This window comes from Nymphalis io, chromosome 19, assembly GCF_905147045.1.
Source record: "Nymphalis io chromosome 19, ilAglIoxx1.1, whole genome shotgun sequence".
Classification (NCBI taxonomy): domain Eukaryota; kingdom Metazoa; phylum Arthropoda; class Insecta; order Lepidoptera; family Nymphalidae; genus Nymphalis; species Nymphalis io.
The window spans coordinates 7015859-7038519 of record NC_065906.1 but is presented as its reverse complement, the minus strand read 5'-3'; the positions used below and the strand labels follow the sequence as shown (position 1 = coordinate 7038519).

The 22661-nt window shown below is 34.1% G+C and overlaps 3 protein-coding genes across 4 annotated transcripts in view; 2 read left to right on the top strand and 1 right to left on the bottom strand.

Moving 5' to 3' along the window:
- LOC126775960 (transcription factor IIIB 90 kDa subunit) overlaps positions 1-17849 on the bottom strand; it is a 32561-nt gene extending 14712 nt beyond the window's left edge. Inside the window, exons 1-4 of the mRNA XM_050498188.1 lie at positions 17691-17849; positions 17386-17607; positions 17007-17231; positions 16585-16689 (exon numbers count right to left, since the gene is read on the bottom strand). Of these exons, the coding sequence (XP_050354145.1) occupies positions 16585-16689; positions 17007-17231; positions 17386-17599 (544 nt within the window). The 5' untranslated portion in view covers positions 17600-17607; positions 17691-17849. The remainder of the gene's footprint in view (positions 1-16584; positions 16690-17006; positions 17232-17385; positions 17608-17690) is intronic.
- On the top strand, positions 4550-16134 carry LOC126775966 (BTB/POZ domain-containing protein 6-B). 2 transcript variants are annotated; one of them, XM_050498201.1, is made up of 7 exons: positions 4550-4791; positions 9838-10010; positions 13571-13852; positions 13934-14081; positions 14157-14373; positions 14902-15267; positions 15359-16134. In XM_050498201.1, exons 1-7 carry the CDS (start codon positions 4685-4687, stop codon positions 15851-15853), a joined length of 1788 nt encoding a protein of 595 aa, XP_050354158.1. In that variant the 5' UTR covers positions 4550-4684; the 3' UTR covers positions 15854-16134. The 2 variants fall into 2 exon arrangements, with proteins under 2 accessions (XP_050354158.1, XP_050354159.1); XM_050498202.1 differs by lacking the exons at positions 4550-4791; positions 9838-10010 and adding an exon at positions 13130-13387.
- Positions 17850-21739: 3890 nt separating the features above from the next.
- LOC126775985 (transcription factor kayak) overlaps positions 21740-22661 on the top strand; it is a 35323-nt gene continuing 34401 nt past the window's right edge. Inside the window, exon 1 of the mRNA XM_050498229.1 lies at positions 21740-22124. Coding sequence (XP_050354186.1) covers positions 21993-22124 — 132 coding nt within the window. The 5' untranslated portion in view covers positions 21740-21992. The remainder of the gene's footprint in view (positions 22125-22661) is intronic.

Genomic DNA, 22661 nt, shown 5'->3' with positions numbered 1-22661 from the left:
GCAACAGTCATGAAAGAAATTTTTAATTTTACGTCTTGTATTTTAATTCTTTAAATAATATTATATCAGGTAAAAATATATAATATATATATATATATATATATTAAAAACTAGTATAAAGTATTATTGGTTCGTGAAAAGTAAAATGAAAACTTTTACTACAGTAGAAATTACTATTTACACGTGGTGTCCCTTTATATAGTCTAACTTAGGATTTATACATACATTCCTTCAGACCGATTTCGGCCACGGCGGCCAATCCCTCGAGGGATTAACCAACAGGACATATTATATTGCACAAGTGCGAGCGCAAACACTTACTTTGACTTCGTATGTTCTTATTTTCTCACGCTATATACAAAAAGGTCTAAATTCTTTGGATGCGTTTTTAGACATCTTTTAAACATAAATATTTTTTATTGTGTTATATATAAGTATATATATAAGTATCCCTTCAGCTCGTGGGTTCATGTTTTCGCCGTGTGAATTATTACCGGAATAATATATTCAATATAAATAGTCTGCCTGCCTCTGATTTAGCAATGACAGCAAGGTCAAAACGCTACACGAATTATTACAAACCAATCCATATTTACGATTGATGCAATAAGTCTATTTATATATATATATATATAGCACGTCACATTATCGTATAGTATTTTACGGATATTATATACATTAGTAATGTAAGCTGTATTACTAATCTAGTCCCTCAACTACAGTTTAATCAAATTTACTTAATAAAACATTAACACACACACATGTAAACACAAACATATAAACACTTGCTGTCATATATACATACAAAATCTCGGCATGCAAACGATTGCTTATATAATACTGCATTACTATAATACCTATACCCTATTCCAAATAGTAGGAATAAAGGAAAACAAACCCTAGACTAGATGCGATTTTCTAATTGTTCTGCTGTTTTACGCACTATAAATAGTTCTTGATTAATTTACCTTTATTTATAATACAACACTATTTCACTTCACTAGCTATAACCACATTAATTTAACTTTCGAAGTTCCGATTACAACTTCGCGGACATTGAAAACGCCATTTTTCGTGAATCCATAGTGAATATCATAGATTATTCAAGATCGCGTCAATTGATATAGGTGTCGAAGTTGTTTATTTGGGTTACCTCCTCTTGTGGTTGGAATAGTCTTTAGTGCCTAGCACTATTACCTTTGAAGTACAATAATTTATTCTTCTGTACATTAACAATTTATCTATATTATTTTTGACTTATTTAGACCTAAAAATAAGAAAATATAATTAATCTAAACGAGATGGCTCAGTGTTAGAACGAGTGAATCTAAACAGAATTTTCTTGTGTTTATTCTCTTGTTATTAGTTATTAATCTCGCGCGGTAAGGATTAGTAAGCTGAAGTGGCAGTGGGCTGGACACATATGTCGCAGAACCGACGACCGTTGGAGTAGACGCGTTCTGGAGTGGAGACCACGCCTTGGCAAACGTAGCGTAGGACGCCCTCCAGCTAGGTAGAGTGACGATATACGCAAGGTGGCTGGCGGCGGTTTGAGATTAAGAAAATCGAGCTCAGTGGCGTGCCATTGGACAGACCTATGTCCAGCAGTGGACGCGAAAAGGGTGATGATGATGATGATGAAGGAAAGATTACGAAGAAGCCTGCCCTTCTCGGATGAAAGCCTGCCACATGTGAACCACAAAGCCAATTTGAAGCAGTGTATTGGTATAAGACCAAAACATTCTCCTCAAAAAGTATATTTGCTTAGAATGTATTACTGTGTGAATCTTATATATTTGGAGACTTAAATCATTAGGGTCGAATTTAAAGGTCTGGCGGCCCCGGGGCAAGAAAGGAGTGAAGGCTATTCCTTATTTCGAAATAAACAATATTTTTCAGTCTGATGTCTTAATAATAATCTATTGCTGAAAAAATAAATTCTTCTATCAAATACCTAGGAGATATAGTAGGAAATACAAAAACTACACTTGTATATTGCTATATCCACGTACATATTTAAAAAATAAATCGTCGGAATTGATTGTTTTTAAGGAAACTACTGTGGAGGCCCCTCCCTTATGGAGACTCTGGGGCTGAACCCCTGGACGACCTCCCCTAAACCCGATCCTGTAAATGATATAAGTGCTAAAATGATATGTTTATGTTAAAACCCACACAAATATTATATAAATAAGATTAAAACAAAAAAAAGTTACTTTTGAAAGTTATAAAAAACCTTCAAATGATCTCATATTCTTATCAATGATAATTATTTGCGCACACACATAGTTGGAATTGCAAATCAACGGGGAAATGCCGCAAGCATTCTTGCCACCATTCCACGCGATCATGTTTAGTATAGTATTTTATTTATTATTTTGATCTGTATTTAATACGTTTAATTCGGTATTTTATTATATATTAAACTACATATTATAAAACTGACTGTGGTAGTTTCTAGTTTGACTATAATAAGTAAGTTTAATGCATCAATGTTAAATAATGTATTTTTATTTTTTATTTTTGACTGGATGGTGCCTCTTGCTGCATCTTGGGCCGCGTGAAGGTTTTATTACAATATATATTTTAAAAAATGTTTTTTCGTGTTTAATTACTTTTTTATCGCTCGTAACTTTTAACTACTTTATTAAATGTATAGATTACGTCCACCTCCGCGTTTTTCTGCCATCTGAATATAATTAATTCAAAACTACCTAAAGCGTATGAAAATCATACGGTTTTCACCAATGGACGGAGTGATTCATGAGGAATGTTTCGATGTATAATTCATTAAAGTTTTGTGTAAATCTGCTGAAATATGACGATGCAATCATTTTAAATATTTTGAAGTTGTCGGATAAAGTCATTCCGACTGAAGCTTACTGTGGTGCGTGTGTAGTGTAAACGAATCTATTTACTACTATCAATTATATGTAGACCAATGTTAGATCCTCATTCTACCCCTTCGAAGCCGGAACAGGAGCTGTGAAAAAATGATGTACATTTAACTTAATACTTAATGACGAGCAGGTTGGCGTGGTTGGTAGATACTTACCTTTCACGCCGAAGGTTGTGGGTTCGATTCCCACCCAGGACATACATTTGTGTGCATGAACATGTCTGTTTGTCCTGAGTCTGGGTGTAATTATCTGTATAAGTATGTATTTACAAAAAAAAAGTAGTATATGTAGTATATCAGTTGTCTGGTTTCCATAGCACAAGCTTTGTACAAGCTTAATTTGTGATCAGATGGCCATGTGTGAAAAATGTCCCAGGATAGTATTATAGTATTATATATTTAACTACTGTGAAATAAATATTAAAAGAGCGCGTTCAACTCAGTACACGTGACACTTGGTACACAGAAATGAAACTTGTTGTTAGTAAAGAGCCGAATTAAAACTTTTCTCTTATAGCTAAGAAAGATATTTAACTTACAAAACGCTCTTTTTCATTTAAAATACTTAGTTTGAATAAAGGCTTCCCACGCTTGTGCTTATACGGGTCTCACTGTGATAGCTCGCAATTATGCATCGTGGGAAGCGTGCCGCCGAAGCTGGCAAGGAAATGCCTGTAAAGGCCCGTCGGGGCAGGTCTTGCAATCACAAGCCAATGTGTTTATTACTTACGTTGAACAGCGTCGATGCATTCCACGTAATTATGTCAGTGATGAGCGTAATGCCCCTGACGTCCTTGAAACCGTAGGAAAGAGGAAGAGACGGCGACATATTGAAAATATTAATGGCAAATAAAAAATCAGTTCTAGTCTCGCTCCAATCCGCCTCTGCATATTCATTCCTCTTTACTGGCGATATTGACGCAGTCCGCATACCAACTCGAGCGTGCCGTATATTGTCGCTATGACGATATGTTCGTATAAATTAACGACACAAACAATAGGTTCATATATTAATACAATCCTTAGTCTTTTTGATATTACAATACTATTTTATAAGTTCTAAAGCAATTAACGAAAATATCTAAACTTATTTAGAATAGATTATTTTATATTTAAGCAATAATTGTACTTTTACTACCAAGAAAACATTTTTATTTTATATTAGAAAACGAATAGCCAACCTTCATTAATAAAATTACTTTTTTAGTATAATAATCATATCAACTACAAACCTATATACTTATATAGTGAAATAAAATCAAAAATTCACAAATACTGGTCCAACAACTACAGTGTAATTAAATTCGTACAACATACAAGGCTTACTTTTTATCGATATAGTGTGGCCTTGTATTATTTGTTAATGTTTTTAATTATTGAATAGAAATAAAAAAGATAATATGAAATATTGAAATTTACAAATCCATAGCAATAAAGGTCTGATAAATATTGTGATAGTGCCAAAGAGATAATTATTACAAAAGCTACGTTACGGCACGTTAAGAAAGTGACATCATGCACTTTCTCGCTCCACTTCGACGGAGACAGGTGCCCTAACCGACCTTGCGTAAGAATCGTTCTTACTCAGCCACAGACGCTCGCTCGCAAGACCGGAGCGTCGTGAACGCACTCACGATCAGTCGAGAGCCTATGCGCGCGCGCATTGTACAAAAACTTCGTTGTATCGAACAAATTACTAGTCAATTATTTCTCTAGTCTTACTATTATATGTGCAGTGCTGTGAAAGTTCGTAATGGTCATGTCTTTTAGTGGAAATGGAATGAAATGAAGGGGAGAACCAAGCGGATACCGAAGATATTACCAGTTGTCGTGGGAAAAATATTTTTACGTTGGATTTTTACCAAAGCTGATCTGTTGTTCTTCATATATCGGTTCGTTTATATAGAAACTTTCTTGAAAAAAAAATAGGTATAGAGATTAGTGTGAAAGTGCATGTACAATTGATGTTTCTTGCCACTAGTGCAAAAGGTCGTATGTCCAATTTAAATCTGCAATCTTACTGTTACTGTACCTTTTTTATATATAAACTTAACCCTTAAAAAGTCACATACATCAATTATTAAGGAAATAACTGAGGAATATATATATGTTTTACTGATACAACTTTGCAAAATAAATAAGTTCAATGCTCTCTTGTAACATACGACTTTTTGCACAAACCGTAGCGATTTGAGTTAGACTTACGTACGAGTATTTGTATCCAAACTATAATAGATATAATTCTCATTTATTTCTCTACAATATAACATATTATTTGCGAAACTTTATATAATTATATAAGATCATCAAACGAGAAACTAAATTTCCAATCTTGTGTACGAGCTTTGAGTCTCACGGTGTAATATTTTGCTAAATCGTTTAATTTATTTTTATTCATATGAAAAAAGTAAACGGACAACTATGGCATGTCGTCCCGTTAATGCAAATGAAATATTTTGGCAAATGCTCTCACCTGCACTCTTTACACTAACCCCCACACACGCTACTCGTATTTTTTTAATTTTAATATGTTGGCAGACTGCCAACTGGGCCATATGATGGTTAGTAGTCACCACCGCTCATAGACATTAGCCATGTAAGAAATATTCCTTCCTTGGAAACTGAGATGTTATGTTCCTTATGCCTGTAATTAAACTGGCTCACTCACCCTTCACACCGGAACACAACAATACCAAGTGTTTTACGGTAGAATATCTGATGAGTGGGTGGTACCTACGATACACAGACGAGCTTGCACAAAGCCCACCAACAGTTAGATATTTACAAAACACATACATTCTTTGACGAGCCGATTGGCGTGGTTGGTAGATACTTGCCTTTCACGCCGAAGGTTGTGGGTTCGATTCCCACCCAGGACAGACATTTGTGTGCATGAACATGTCTGTTTGTCCTGAGTCTGGGTGTGATTATCTATATAAGTATGTATTTACAAAAGAAAATTAGTATATGTAATATATCAGTTGTCTGGTTTCCTAAGCACAAGCTTAATTTGGGATCAGATGGCCGTGTGTGAAAAATGTCCCAGGATATTATTATTATTGTAGTAATATATTCTATTTAATGAGACACAAGATCCAATTAAAAAGTAAGACTTTAGGCTTTTTCTGAATGCAGATTCTACCGAGTACGACCACCACCAAACTTAGTGTATTCAAATATAACCATATAAAATATCTGTATAACATTAATCTGTGTAACATTAACGAATAAATAATCTATGTCTATATTATAAATACTACTGTGTTACTCAATCTCTGGAACTACCAGTCCGTTCTAAAGCAATGCCGATACATAGTTAAGTTTAATGGTTTAATTATTCATAACTTGGTAATACCTTAAGGAGTGGAGCAATAACTTTAAAACGTAAAATTATTCGGCAAACTCTTTTGTTATTTCTTTAATGAAATGTCACAAATTTGTCATATATTGAATCTTACGCCTGAAGTATTTCGAATCGCTTCGGATTTAGCCTCCTAGTTGCTATCCGTTTATGAGAGTGAGGGAATAGAGCTATTATGTTTGTGGATACACTTGGGCACTATAATGTGTGACCTGGTCAGGTCAGGGGAACACCAACACTTATTTTCGAGTAGGCATGAATGACGCAAATTTATATATAACAGCTTATTTTATATACAATCATATGTATTATTCATATGGACGAGATGGCCTAGTGATAAGAACGCGTGAATCTTAACCGATGATCGTGGGTTCATTTGAATTTTCATGTGCTTAATTTGTGTTTATAATTCATCTCGTGCTTAACGGTGAAGGAAAACATCGTGAGGAAACCTGCATGTGTCTAATTTCATTGAAATTCTGCCACATGTGTATTCTACCAACCCGCATTGGAGCAGCGTGGTGGAATAAGCTCCAAACCTTCTCCTCAAAAGGGAGAGGAGGCCTTAGCCCAGCAGTGGGACATTAACAGGCTGTTACTGTACTATGTATTATCGGTTGATGAGATTTTAGGTGCGTCATATACTTGGCAAATTAAAAATAACTTACCTGTCATCAAGTTGAAGTTCTAAGTAAAGTAGAATCTTAATAATATAGTATGATTATGTATTGAAAACTTAAAAAAATGCCGTTTGACCAAAAATATGATATGATAATATGAATAGATTTAAAAAACAAGTTATATTATAATCAAGTATTTAAGAAGTGACACAAGCATTCAAATATATTATTTAAAAAACATAATAATAATTATACACTTAGAAATTATCACGATATCTCTCATTAAGATAAGTCCGCCTTTGTTAACTTTTTCACTAAATGTTGCGTTTTTCAGTTAGTAACCCTATTTGAGCCATCTGTAAAGACAGCTTTACAGTAAAGTATGATTGTTTTTAAAAAAATGTTATTTTTGATCAATTAAAATTAGTTTTTAAAAAAAAAATATATAAATACTTTTTTTACTTAACGGCGTAGTTCCTTGAAACAAACTACGCTTAATAGTTTTTGATTTTCTCGTAACTAATCCGGTACGTTGTTGTGCCTGTTAGTATATAATGATTCTTAGGGTCCGTTCACACAGACCGGCTCGGAGAGCATCGGCCTGCTTTTTTCTTTTCACACAGACCGGGTCGTATACGCTTGGAATTGGCCGGAGCGGAGCCGCCAACTATTTCACATCGACCGGCTGGAAGAGATTGAAAGCGGGTGCGAGCGAGAAAGAGCACGCAAGCGGAGCCGGTCGGCTCCTTTTATTACTTCACACGAAGCGCGTTCAGGCATTTTTAATGACAAAAAAGGTGCAAATGCAAAAATAAACTTTACTACAATCACTCAAAACACTGTTTCCAACGTGATAAAAATCTGCTCTCCTCTCCGAGCCGATCTGTGTGAACGGACCCTTATGGCGATTGATTGAAAAAAGAGCATAATAGAAGTTGATGTGTTGCTGCGTCTTATATAGCGGCGAGTTAAAACATACATATCCTTATACCAATTTTCATGACAAACGGGTCATGTGGTATACAGTCTATTAATTTCTAACAAATCCATTTTTATATAAGATAATATAATAAATATGATTTTAGGTAAATTTGTATGTGTGTGTAAGTTTTTTTTCTTTGCTACACAATACTTATATTTTCATCTCTACAACACAGTATGCAATTTTTTTTTTGTCTGTAATTTCAAATAAGATAAACTTTAAAATTGTATACACATTAATTTTTTAATGACCACGACATGACTGTCTGAACGTCGGCCAAAATAGTTATTATTTTCAAAATCAATCAAATAGTGTGATCATATGACAGTATTACAAACGTTTTAAATTAACATTAAAATAAAATATAATAAGTACCTACTTTATCTAAACCTATTTACATTGTTCGGGAGAATGTACTTGGTGGCTTGCGTATATGGCTACAGGTTTCGGGGCCTGGGCTTAGATCCCAGGTCAGGCGAATATAAGATACTGGCTTTCTCTGTCGAGACATTCTTAGAAGAAGACCAGAGTTAGTTAGTCAAAGGAAGTAATACACTTTCGTGCCTAGAAAAGCACGTGAAGCCGTTACCCCCTCCGGCCTGATTAAATTTGCTACGACAAACTTTTACTGATACAAATACCCAGATTACTATAAGAACCAATAATTGCACGTTGTTGTTAGTGTATCGGCGTTTGTTCGCGTGTCTTCGTGAATTCACATTAAATCTTGTATCTGTGTCATATCTAACACGTTAAGTTGGTCACGCAATGTAATTTAATGTAAATGAAAATCAACCTTGAAAGTGACCTGAAAATTCATGAAAATTCTGTCAAGGTAGCAAAAACAAATACTAAATTTCCTAATGAATTCGAGGCTATATTATATTACTTTAATAATCTGCGTATTATTTTAAATTAAAAACTTTAATTTGCATTAAAGGTATTAATGTTAATCAACGTAGTACATCTATTAATAGCCGATAGTTGAGCACAAATAGGGGGCCCGTCCGATAGTAAAGAACAAATAGGGGAACTGTAATCGGAATTTAATACAATTCAAGCATTATTTATTTATTTTATTTACATCTAGTTTGAACGGAGATGTCACTTACACTATTATTATAATATTACAAGAATATTAAAAGACAAGATATAAAACATATACATATGATTATGTGCTACTGAACGCTGGCTTAATAGCTTTGACATAAACATATAAAATTTTACCCTGAAAAACAGTTATTAAGTTACGGAACATTAACTATATAACGTACTTGTAGTACGAAATAATAAGAATATATATATATAGCTTGTTAAATTCCTTCAGAAATTGTATTTATGAAATTACATACAGCATACATAACTGTTACCTAACTCACAAATTTATTTTATTTCTTAGAATGTGTCGACATGACTAAATAGTATGAAGTGCCTTACCGTCAACGATGACAAATGTATCCAATAATTGGCAATTATCCGTTGACATTCAACTAATAAATAAACATATTATAATTACGAAAATTAATATTAATTAATTGGTGGTTTAAAATACACAATTTTAAATCTAACGATAAAATTTAATTTTCAAGTTGGCAACAAAAGATATGTCATTCTAAATGCAATGCAATATATTTATTAACCGGATTTAAGTTTTTTTATCAAAGTTTTTATCGAATACAATTATGAGAAAACATTCTTGTTAATAACGGTTGCGACTCACAGAGTTTAATTAAATAATATCTAAGTAATTCCATCACCAAACATCGTAAATTCTATTTTTGTGTACCGGTTTGTGAGCCAGCGGAAGATCAAATTTATACACAAGTGTAATTAATATTTCTTACAGTATCAAAGTACTCGGCCAGAGTTGAGCACTAAAAGTTGGTCCATTTGCAAGTCTATGAATTAAAAAAAGGAAAGAAACATCATTTAAAATAAATCAAACACAGTGATTTAATATAAAGTATTTTTTCAGTGTATTTTGGTATGCATTTAATACCCGGTCATCGATGAATAGCAGCGTAGACTTCTTCGAGAGCCTTATCGACGAAGATGGACGTTTTGCGGAACTAAACTGTCAAGAGCCTTCCCAGCGTGGTCAAAGGCGCCGGAATAACACAGTACAACGAGCGAGATCCTTGATACAAGGTATATTTCAAATAACAACGTCTTATTCCAATGTAATTACAAAATTCGTGAAATTATAAATAGAGAACAAATCTAACGCGAAGATTTTATTTTAAAATGAATATCTTTAATTTTAAATAAAACAAGTCAACAAATGTAATAGAAACCACAATATCGATATACTAATATGCCCAATGAACACTAAAATATGAATGATAGCAAGATATACCTACTACGCACAATCTATGTTGGCCGGACTTTGTTAAACAGTGAAGTTAGTTACTAATACCTGTCTGTGAAGAACAGTTCGTATTTTAGGAACAAAAGTTAGTGCAGTGGCGGCCGTTACTAGACTAGAGAAGCGGATAAGCATATGATGTTACAATTACGCAAATAGTCGACTGTCGTTATTATAGAATATGAATTGGTATATTTTATATCCATTAATTATTGATTAATGCATTAATTGTCAACAAAAGTCCAGATTGTTTTTGTAATACATTCCAACTATTACGTTCTAATAAGATATCTACTTAGATGCTTTGTTTAATATAAAATTTGCAAATTACAAATGTATAAACAATAACTTTGAATAAAAACCACGACCATCATGAGTGAAAACACTACCACTTCCCATTAATGAAAGAAAACCCCAATAACTTTACTAGGTGGTAAGGTTTTGTACAAACCCCTCTGTGGTCTAGGTAGGTACCACCCACTCATCAGATGTTCTACTGCTAAACAGCGATACTTAGTGCCGTTGCATTTCGGTTTGAAAGGTGAGTAAGCCAGTGTAACTACAGGCACAAGACATATAACATCTTAGTCCCCAAGATTGGTGGCGCATTGGCTATATATCGCCAATATCTATCGGCGGTGGTGACCACTTATCATCTGGTGGCGCGTTTGCCCGTACGCCGATACATAACACAAAAAATAAATTATTGACCCGACCTGGCATTAGCCACAACGCAATCAGTTATGCTGCAGCACTGTGAGTGAAGTTGCGCAATCCTTCGTTTATGTTATTTACAACCAATTAAGAAAAACTCACTCGAACTTTATAAAATAAGTCGCCAATCTAAAACCATTTCGACTTTACGTAAAATAAAAAAAGAATAAAAACTGTTTAAAACATAAATTTAAATATATTCATAAAATCTCTATATTATAATTTTTATTATTCTATTTAAATTAACTTAAAATGCATGTTCTGTGCATAATTTAGAAAAAGAAACATTAAATTAATTAAAATGCTGTTTTCATTTTTATTCATAAATAAATTTGATCCGTAATCCGTAACAGCCTGTGAATGTCCCACTGCTGGGCTAAAGGCCTCCTCTCCTCTTTTTGAGGAGAAGGTTTGGAGCTTATTCCAAAATAATAATAAATTTAATAATAATAAATTTGATAGCCGACTTCATTTGTGTGGTCAATTTGTTATAAGTACTAATTGATAATAATTCAAGTAACATTCGTATACGTTCGCACTACACCAGAGTTATATGCCATGGGGTGAATGGTATAAAAAACCCATACAGATAACAAATAATCAATTGTTATTTAATTCTGAGTACTGACCCGCATGCATTACAATACCTCTTTATTAATTTTTGATAAACAATTATTAGCATACGCTACGAAGCTTTGAAGCAAGTACCAACTACAAAATATCAACTTTATCGGAGAAGCGCTTCATATACGCGTCTTATACGATCAAAATAATCAAAAATGTCCTCAGTAATAATTATTGTTTATCTCTATTCCTATCAGAAAAGTATTTTATTTATTAAAAGTATTTTTTAAATTATGGTATAGCCACACGGACTCTACACCGACAAATATATTTTAAAACTTTCTCGAAAAACGTTTCGTCTAGAAATCGATACAATCGACAAACCTCGATTAAATAAAGTCATAATAACGGTATGCGAATATTTACGTAATTGTTATTGTATAATATACGTTTACATCTTTTCAGCACTTTTGTTTCCAAAATCTGTACCGTCTGCGTATGGAGTTACGGTCTTCGTCCGAATAACTGTCTACCGAAATGTAGTACATACGAGTTCCATTAATTGCTAGCTACTAGCTAGAGGCTATTACCTGAAATTAACATTTATGCGTTTATAAATTTTATTAATAGGCGAAGGCGAATTCATACTTTCTCTCTTTGATTCTGTCTTACTATACCAACACAATACTCGCTAATGCACGTCGCTTCAAATTTAGCCACTGCGTAGGTCTGCAACGACTTGGGCATTTCTTATTTGATATTTCCTTTATTCACAATAGTTTAGTTTAGTTTTACATTTTTTTATCAAGTCTATCTTGAATTAGTCATCAGTACATGCGCATGTACTGATGACTCGGGCAAAATGTAGTCAGATTAATGATTAAAGATCTCAATGTGTAATGATATATACAATGTATGATAAACGATCACAGTTTAATGAAAGTAATCAAAAGTGAGTGATGGAGTTAAGTAATAATGATTACAAATTTCAATTGTAATTGTTAATCATTAATCTGATTATATTTTGCTCAAGTCTGGGTCTACGTATGCACTGATCACTAATTCCAAGCTGAATAGAGACTTATTTAAAAAAAATAAATTATTTATTGTGATTAATGGAAATAGCAAATAAGGGTCTAGTAAATTCGTTCTTTGTTCGTTTCGTTCTTAATTCTTGCGTTAAATTCGACTGATTTTTTGTAATAAATAGTATAACAAATCAGCTTTTAATATTAAACTGCTCTTAATTTTGATGATGTTAAATTAAAAGTTGAGCCTTTAATTCAGGATAATCATTGAATTAATTTAAATTTAATATTAAACAAAATAAAAGGTTTAATATTTAAATGTTTGTCATTTTTATGCCTTAAATAAGTCTCCGAATTGAATTGTTGATACATATTGTATTGCTCTTATTTAAAACAAAATTTAAATCGCAATGACTCATAACATAATTGACTCATTTATTAGACCGGTCATTGTTTTTCATACTCCGTATAAATTAATTAAATTGACGATAGATTTATAAAACATAACCACATAAAAAACTTGTTTATACAATTCTATAGTAAAGTACATATTACAATTCTTGAACGCAGTGACATTTACAAATGTCCCCGGCCCCCGCCAGTCGCGTCTGTCTCGTTTCGCTTGTTTAATACCAAAGAGCATATAAACTTCCTATGGAAGATTTGTTACAAGATGGCTGCGCAACGTAATGAAATAAGATAGATGTGATGATTTTGTAATAAATATTAAAAAAATAGGGTGGGATAGTGCAAAATGTCCAATTTGTGTTCAAGAATAGTTTTAAAACCTGCGAAAAGGTTAACTGAAGGTAGAGATAGCATGTCAGTCGCTCAAACGAATACTTGGATGAATGGTGAGCTACGGAATTTGTAAATATTGATTTATTCCGAGGTCCGTTTATATTAACTCGTATATTTATCACTAATATATTGTTAGAACAGGTTATTTTTCGTTGACTGAAGTGGTTTACTTGAAGGCATTTTCAAAATACCTTTCGCTTTAAAATATTAATTTTATATATTTTTATTTATTTCAGCCGAAAACATCAACAATGGAGGTGGTTTATCCCTATCACCCCCTCATACAATATCTCAACGTGAGACGGGAACGCAAGTTTCCCAGTGCTACAGTGGACCGCCTTCTCCATGTGGATCGACAAGTTCAACAACGTCACCAACTGTATCACCAGCACCTCCCCCTGGGACTGCAACCCTCGACCCGAACTGGCAAGCTACCAAACCCACAGTCAGAGAGAGAAATGCGGCAATGTTTAATAATCAATTAATGGCTGATATCACATTTGTTGTTGGAGGATCAGGTAAGAATTAGACATTTAAAGAAAGAAGAAAATTTGATACATATGCATTTAATATTAACCATGTTTTTATTTCTATTGTAGGTCACACACAAGTTATACCTGCGCATAAATATGTTCTGGCAACTGGTAGCTCAGTATTTTACGCTATGTTCTATGGTGGTCTAGCAGAATGCAAACAGGAAATAGAAGTACCTGATGTTGAACCCTCAGCATTCCTAACATTACTAAAGTAATTATTTTAAAATGTAATATATAACACTAATTTGATTAGCAATTACATAATAATAAAAAAAAAATTTTTTAGGTATTTATATTGTGATGAAATTCAATTAGAAGCTGATACAGTGCTGTCAACACTATATGTTGCAAAAAAATACATTGTTCCACATCTTGCGAGAGCCTGTGTTAATTATTTGGAAACTAGTCTAACGGCAAAAAATGCCTGTTTGCTGTTAAGCCAATCTCGTCTATTTGAAGAACCAGAACTTATGCAAAGGTGTTGGGAAGTTATTGATGCACAGGTATGTGAGTCGACAGAAAACCTAGCTACCATCCGCCTAGAAACATCATCTTCTTACAGTAGCTTACTCATGGACCTCTCCGAATCATCCAGTCGAAATTTCTCAAGTCCAGAAATGAGAGAGATATCAAATGAAAATTTGAACAATTTAATTAAATAATTGTATCAACTAAAGAAATACTATAATACTCAATTTTTGGTTGTGATATAGGGTTAAGATTAAGTGTTTCTTTATTGAGAATTCTTATGATGTCTTATACATTCCAGTATATAATGTACTTCTAGTCAACAAATCATTCAAATTTAAGATGTATCAGATTAGCTACTGAAAATATTTGGAATGTAGATTGACTGCAATACATTTTGTATAGATGATGTTTATTTTGCATGATAGTTTGAAGCATATGAAATTTGATTATATTCATATGATTTTTATATATATCAGTGTTATGATGTAAATAAAATATTCAACAAATTGTATTGCAGTTTCATTTCAATCCTAAATTTAATTTTTATCTTTTAATTTTAGGCTGAGATGGCTCTTACATCTGAAGGTTTTGTCGACATTGACGTATCTACTTTAGAATCAGTATTGGCAAGAGAGACACTTAATTGCAAGGAAATAAATTTGTTTGAAGCTGCTTTAGCATGGGCTCATGGTGAATGCGTCAGAAGAGAAATAGATGTGACACCAGCAAACAAAAGAGCTATGCTTGGAAGTGCCATTTATTTGATCAGATTCCCAACCATGACTTTGGAAGAATTTGCAAACAGTGCAGCACAGTTGGGCATTCTAACACCTCAAGAGACTATTGACATTTTTTTACATTTTACTGCCTCAAGTAAACCATTACTCTCTTATCCTGTAAAGGCTAGAACTGGACTTAAAGCTCAGGTAACTTTTATCGTTTTAATTATATAATTTACAAAAAAAATCATACTTATGTTAAATTAAATATGAGTAATAACATTTTGTTATTTCACAGATTTGCCACAGATTCCAGTCTTGTGCATACAGAAGTAATCAATGGCGATATAGAGGCCGCTGTGACTCAATCCAGTTTTGTGTTGACAAAAGAATATTTGTTGTTGGATTTGGGCTTTATGGCTCATCAAATGGTGCTGCTGACTACAATGTCAAGATTGAATTAAAACGGTTAGGAAGAGTATTAGCTGAAAATAATACCAAATTCTTCTCGGATGGCTCAAGTAACACTTTCCATGTATACTTTGAAAATCCAATCCAAATTGAGCCAGAATGCTTTTACACTGCTTCGGCAATACTTGATGGGAGTGAATTGAGTTACTTTGGACAAGAAGGTTTGAGTGAAGTTTATATGGGAACTGTTACATTCCAATTTCACTGTTCATCTGAGAGTACAAATGGGACAGGAGTACAAGGTGGTCAGATTCCTGAACTTATTTACTATGGTCCAACTGTAAACACAACAATGGCCAATACAAACACCAATGAGGACTGACAGTCAAGTAGACTGGGACCTTATAACTGTTACTCAGTATGATGACAGTGACACTTCACAACATGCTAGTAAAGATGTTGAAATATTTTGAAAGATAAATTAAGTCATTCCCATGTTAAATTATTTTGTTGAATAAAAATCTTGTGTATATTGTTGAAAATTAATAGCATCTAAGTACCTATGAATGTGATATGGGTGTTGTAAAGCTCTCTAGAAATTTGTAGATGTAGAAATTAGTAATATTTGCACCAGTTCATTGCAATAAATTAAAAAAGCTTGAACGTTTGTTTTATTTAACACTCAGTAAATAATAAAGATATTAAATCTATAGAAACATACTACAATAACCATTTTGTCATTTGAAACATTATTTTCTTAATTAAGAGCTCTTAGATTTTGTGTAAATATTGTTTATTAGACAATGCCAAAATTCTGACAAAAACACAATTTCCAGATATTCCAATAATTTACTTATTAAATTAATTAGATATAAGTAGAAACTTAATTGGCACAGTGCAATTTTTAAAATTATAAATGTAAGAATAAATTTAGTGCACATGTTGTCCAAACAAAATAAAGTTTACAGCAAGAAATATTTAAATGTGGATTATAATTTTTTATCTTTCAAAATATAAATAAATCACATTCCAGTTATTTTCTTCCACACATATTGTAATCTGCCTTATGTCAAGGCAAACAAGTTTTAAATTAACAAACTAAGTAAGACTCACCATTTGGTGGAATGTTGATGCAGAGTGCTCGAGATAATTTGAAGTAGGTGCGTCCAAGCTGATAGCAGCACAGCTGAAGGGCATCACTGACATCTATTAAGAGATCTATGCCAATTCATTAAGGTTGTTATAAAAAAAATAAGGTAAAACATTTTTATACAATTTCATAAACAATTTGCTAAACATTTAATCTTGCTAGAATGAAGATTATAAAATTAATAAATGAAACATCCTAATAGCTTTTATATCTTGATAAACTACCGAAATATAATTATTTAATGAAAAAAATGAATTATATATATATATCAGTTATTCTAAATCAGAAAATTCAAACTGAAATTTAATATTTTTGTTTTTGTATAAAATAATTAAAATGATGAATATATTAAATAAAATCAAAACAAATTCATTATAAAGGATACGAGCTGTCCCTTCTGTTCTACATGTCATGTAGACACATGCTGCCTGTGTAAGGGATGATTGACGTCCAATTGTGAGATGTCTTGAAAGAGCCATTTTGAAAAAATTACAGGATATATCAATGCATTGCTGGTTAAGACGTAATTGTTGGCACAATGCTGTAATACCATCTCTAGCTTTTCTCAATGTAACTTCCCTAGATTCCTGTCCAATACCAGCATTGAAAGCTGTAAAATTAAAAGATTATACATATGAATACATCATGGCAGTCACATAAATTACAACAGTTATTAAAAAAACATGGTATAATAATTGACTGAATGCAAATATATATGTGTAATTAATATTTAAATTGCTATTGCAGTTTAGAAATTAACATACCTCTTCCAAAACCTGAAGCTCCTCCTTTTGTTTCTGCGGATACGAACTGACCAATAGCTGATGCACCACCATGTGCATTCTCTTGGAATTCTACTTCTGCAACGATTATATTATCTTCTAACACAGAACCACAGTTAGTACATACTGCGTCACCTCTTGCTGGGTCTACTTCTATTTCTGAAGAGCCACAGTGTTTGCATTTTTTTCCTGACATCGTTATTCCTACCAAAACAAAAATTAAGTAGTATATAAACAAGATGAAAATATGTAATATAAATTAGGATCTAACTGAAAATCATACATACAATGTTGGAGATAAACGAAGATATTTATTTACAAATAACAGGCCTAAAATAAATGCTTTAAAATAATTAAAACCATGTGTTTCTTTATATTTTTGTATCATCAGATCGAATTCACTATCAGTCGATCAGTTGTTGACATATGTCATTTAAATGTCACTCTTCATGGTGCTACTATCAAAAGTTTTCTTTGACATTATTGACATTCCACTATATGTTTTCAGCATTCAAATTTGAAGCTACAGAATATTGATGAAATATCTTGTATCTTGTTACCATCTCTCGATAGGTATATTACTAAAAGTAAAAATATTCTTTTGTGTATAGAAAGTTTCCGTGAAGTCGATAACATTTATGATGTCATTACTTATTGGTGTTACGAAAATACTGTAAATAATTATAAACATTATTTTACTGGTGGTAGGGCTTTGTGCAAGCTTGTCTGGGTAGGTACCACACACTCATTAGATATTCTACCGTAAAAATGCAGTACTTAGTATTGTTGTGTTCCGGTTCGAAGGGTGAGCCAGTGTGAGGCACGTGTAACATAACATCTTAATTCCCAAGGTTGATGGTGCATTGGCGATGTAAGCGATGGTTAACTTTTCTTACAATACCAATGTACATTGTGACAGACATATATGTAGACATTGGTATGTCTACATACATGTAGACATTGGTGACCACTTACCATCAGGTGGCCCATTTGCTCGTCGGCCTACCTATACTATAAAAAAACGACCTTTATTTATTAGAGCAATACTCAATTCACATAATTTTCAATTAAACATTAAGCAAATATAGATAACTAGTATAATATTTTACCTGAATAGAATTATTTATCCCATTAATAATATATTCCGCAAAATTAGATTTCGAATTAAAATATTGCTTGCAAGCAATATTTTTGTACGAATTTAAAATGTATAAATATAAAAACTCATAATGTTTTTGTGTAGGATTTAAATTATGAGTAGTGATGGACAAGATGAATATTTGAAAAGATACGTTGCATAGACATTCTTTTAATCTCAGAATATTCGCATTGCCACATTTTTATCACCGACTCTTATAAATATAGCTTTATTTACTATTTCCATTTGGCATATTAAAAATATGCAGTAATTAGCAATTTCAGATTTTATGGATTGCTTACTAGCTCCATTCTATCATTCAAAACCAATGCTACATATATCAATATTTATAAAATAAATAATTCGTATGCTGCAATACCTACACACGCTTAGGCAAACGTAGTGTAGGACGCCCTGTGACAAGATGGGCCGACGATTTAAAAAAGGTGGCAGGTTCGGGATGGATGCGGACTGCCCAAGATCGGGATGGTTGGCGTTCTATGGGGGAGGCTTTCGTCCAGCAGTGGACGCAAAAGGCTGAAAAAAAAATACCTACACACAAGAGCGGATTTCTTACGAGTAGGCCCGGCGGCAAAATTTAGGGGGTGGAAAAACTTAGTATAAATTTTTTTGAAGTCTCGTCTTCTGTGAAACCACACATCGACGTTTAAAAACCAAATATGTGTCAATAGCATATTGCAAAAAATAAACATTACCCTTGTGAACATTCCGTTTATCAAAAATATCAATTAGTTGAGGACAGCATCCTTCCATGCCTTTTTTTTCACGCAGTGGAAACCTTCAGAAAATTAAGCGGCTCCCGTGTGTGGGGGGGACTGGGTTAGGTGGGATTCTTACCCACTAAAACCACTGCGACAGCCGTCCTCGGCACGGATCGGAGAGGCTGTGGGATCGTGTCGATATAACGCATCCACGTCCATCCGTGCTGTGCTCCGCTCGTGGCTCGGTGGAGCTCTACTCAGGGGGTGAAGGTAATCTTGAAGGTATTCTCCAAAACAACTGTGACCGATCATTACTTGCTTGCATTTGATCATGACTTGTCGCTTTCGTCTCATCCAGGCTTCGAAGGCTGGCAGGATCGCTCCAACGACGCGTTTGCGTGCGTAGCGTTCTTCACAGAGACGGTCGCGCCACGTCGCAAAAGCCCTCCGGTGTTACTGCTGCTTCAACGCCTCGAGCGCACTCGAAGTGGGCGTGCTTTCACTGTTCTGGTGGAAGATGCGGGTCTGTTTGTAGACCCTCGCATCCATATCCACCAGAATATCCAAGGGCGGAAAGCGCGCTAGGACGGTTGCCGCCTCGTAGGATATCGTGCGATATCCCCGCACTATGCGGATGGCCACACTCCGCTGCGAACTTTGGATCTTAGTCCTGCAGCGGCGGACGCCCGATAGCCTGTGAGACCAAACGGGTTCCCCGTAGAGGGCTATCGATCGGACGACACCGGCATAAAGACGGCGAACTTCCTCCCTCGGTCCTCCGAAATTAAGCAGCAGTCTGTGCATGACACCCGCTACCTTCTCGATCCGGGGAGCTAGGCGCTCGAAATGCTCCTCGAAGCCCCTGCGAACAACCAGTGTGAGCCCAGGTATTTCATGTACCTGGCCACCTGGACGTATGAGTCACCAACGCGGACGTGCGAGTCGGACGGTTTCCTGCTCCTTGGCAGTTTATGGAACCATAGCGCTTCCGTCTTATGGGACGCGATCCGAAGACCCAACTCGCAGATCTTTTCGACAACAAGGTTCACCCCGAGCTCGGTGAGCTCTTTGGTTCTTTCAAAATTCTCTCCCGTTGCCAGCACCAACGTGTCATCTGCATAGCAGACGATGCTGACACCTTCAGGGAGAGTGACGCGCAGGACTGCGTCATACGCAAGATTCCACAACAGAGGCCCCAAAACTGACCCCTGTGGGACACCACAGCAAACCTCCCTCCGGGTCCTCGTACCGTCTTGCTCTATATACGAAACGTATCTGTCACGCAAGTAGCCACCGATGATTGCCTGCAGGTAAGGAGGCACACGATGGTTTAAGAGTGCCCCCTAATAGCGTTTCAGGGCAACATGTTAAATGCGTTGACGATATCGAGACTTATCGCCAACGCCACGCCACCCCGGGCCTGCCTGCTCCAACAGAGACCGGACACGCAAGATTGCGTCAATAGGCGAGCGGCCCTGTCACAAGCCGAACTGACACTCAGCCAGGTCGGGGCCGACACGCGACAGATGTCCACATAGACGAACCCTTCATTGTCCTAGGACAACCAAGGTATGAAATCCATCCTTGCCTACACATTATTCTTATTATCTTATAAACAGATTATAAGTATTTTAAAACATTGCACAGTTGTACGGTACGGTTACTGTCTCCATGTCGCTATCGCTCTATACTACTGTACTGAAACCAGATTTAGGCAATATGTAATCATATTAATGATTAACGATTACGACTACGATGTATAATCATCAATCACGATTACAGATTAACTTTGATTGGTTCTGGATATGTACTTACTTGAATCATTCACTAACCTTACTTTTTTATTAATATCGTTATAGTTATTCATGAATCTGATTACATTATGCCCAAGTCTATATTGACTAATAACTTTTATTTAAATATATTTTATATTATTCAAGTTAAATAAGTAAATAAATAATGCAGCGATTTTATAGCAGAATTAATAAAAGAGATTTTTGGATTAAAAGCGGGACTGTACTTGTGGGTTGTGGGACAGTTATGGACACAGGCTGTGTAAAAGATAGCTATCATAGCGTTTGGGTTCTGCAAGTCAATTGTGAAATGGAGGAATTATTTATCATATTAAAAAAAAAACAATGAAAATAAGTAAAAGAAACATGTTAATTTTATATATAAATAGTCTATTATGAGTTTTAGATTCTATTGTATTTTTTAAGGTCTCTACTTGCATTTTATTTTAAAAAGGCTTTCTAATAAAAAACGTTTCCCGCTTTACAGAAAATGTGACGTCACATAAGAAAACGTTTTCATTGGTTGAATATCACGCCATGATATTAAAATAGACGGTGATATCACCCTTCAAATTGTTAAGGCTAAAGTAGGATGGAATAACAGAAAAGTATATTTGTCGACGGCAAAAGTAGGCGGTTAAGACTTTTAGTAATAACTAACTTAGAAATTCTCAGGAGAAGGGCATCCCCAAAGAGTAGACGACGTCATCGTACAAACTGCAATGATGAGTCATCATTGTTGTGTTCTCGTTTGTGTATAATTTCTTTGACGCGCTTTATATTTTGATATTACTGTCATCAATAAACTGTCACATAACATTGATTGTGAGAGGTTGATAGCTAGAAACTACGTTGTGATAATAATCTACGCGTTCTCCGAACACTTACGTAAACTGTGCTGGTGTTTTTTTTTAAAAAAGTTTTCTAAAAGAACTCATGACGATGAAGTTAGAAGTTAGTGATAGCCATTCCAACCACTCTGATTTTTCTTGTGATAGCCAGTCATCGCAAGGATCTTCTACAAATGAATTCATATCTTCAGTACCTACGTCAAGATCCCTATTAACAGTAAGTCCCTATTCTAATATATACACCTGAATACTTTTTCGTTTCTTTCTATTTTAAAACTTTTAAGCAGTACTTGAGTTTTAGTATAGTAAAAAGAGCATTTGAATCAGGTAGGTATCTCTATTTTATACAAATTCGTTGTCTATTTAGTATTTTAAAAATGAGAAAATCTATTTATTATAAATGTACTATTATTGTAGTTTTCATTTATTTTCTAACAATTAGTTATCAACTTCTATATAAGAATGAGATAATCTTTATTATCATTTTGAGTTATCATTGTTGATAAAGGTATCAAATATCACTTGATTATTCTGGAATAACAAGTGTTAGTCATTTCACGAAAATAATTCTTCCATCATTTCTTATCATTCTAATACAATCAACAGATTTTATATTAATACTAGTCTTAAGTACAACATGTTTATTTCTATGATCCAATGTATTTGATTTAGCTTATAATGTGAATATGGTAAAATTTTAAATTCATAGTAATTGTCTAATTAAAATTATTATCAATATCATTAACTTTGTATT

Excerpts from the sequence above, each read along its gene's own strand:
- LOC126775966 (XM_050498201.1), top strand. The coding sequence starts at position 4,685 with ATGAAGGGGAGAACCAAGCGGATACCGAAGATATTACCAGTTGTCGTG. Across the intron at positions 4,792-9,837 it reads CTGTTGTTCTTCATATATCG|TGTATTTTGGTATGCATTTA; the intron begins GTTCGTTTATAT and ends GTATTTTTTCAG. Across the intron at positions 14,082-14,156 it reads GCATTCCTAACATTACTAAA|GTATTTATATTGTGATGAAA; the intron begins GTAATTATTTTA and ends AAAATTTTTTAG.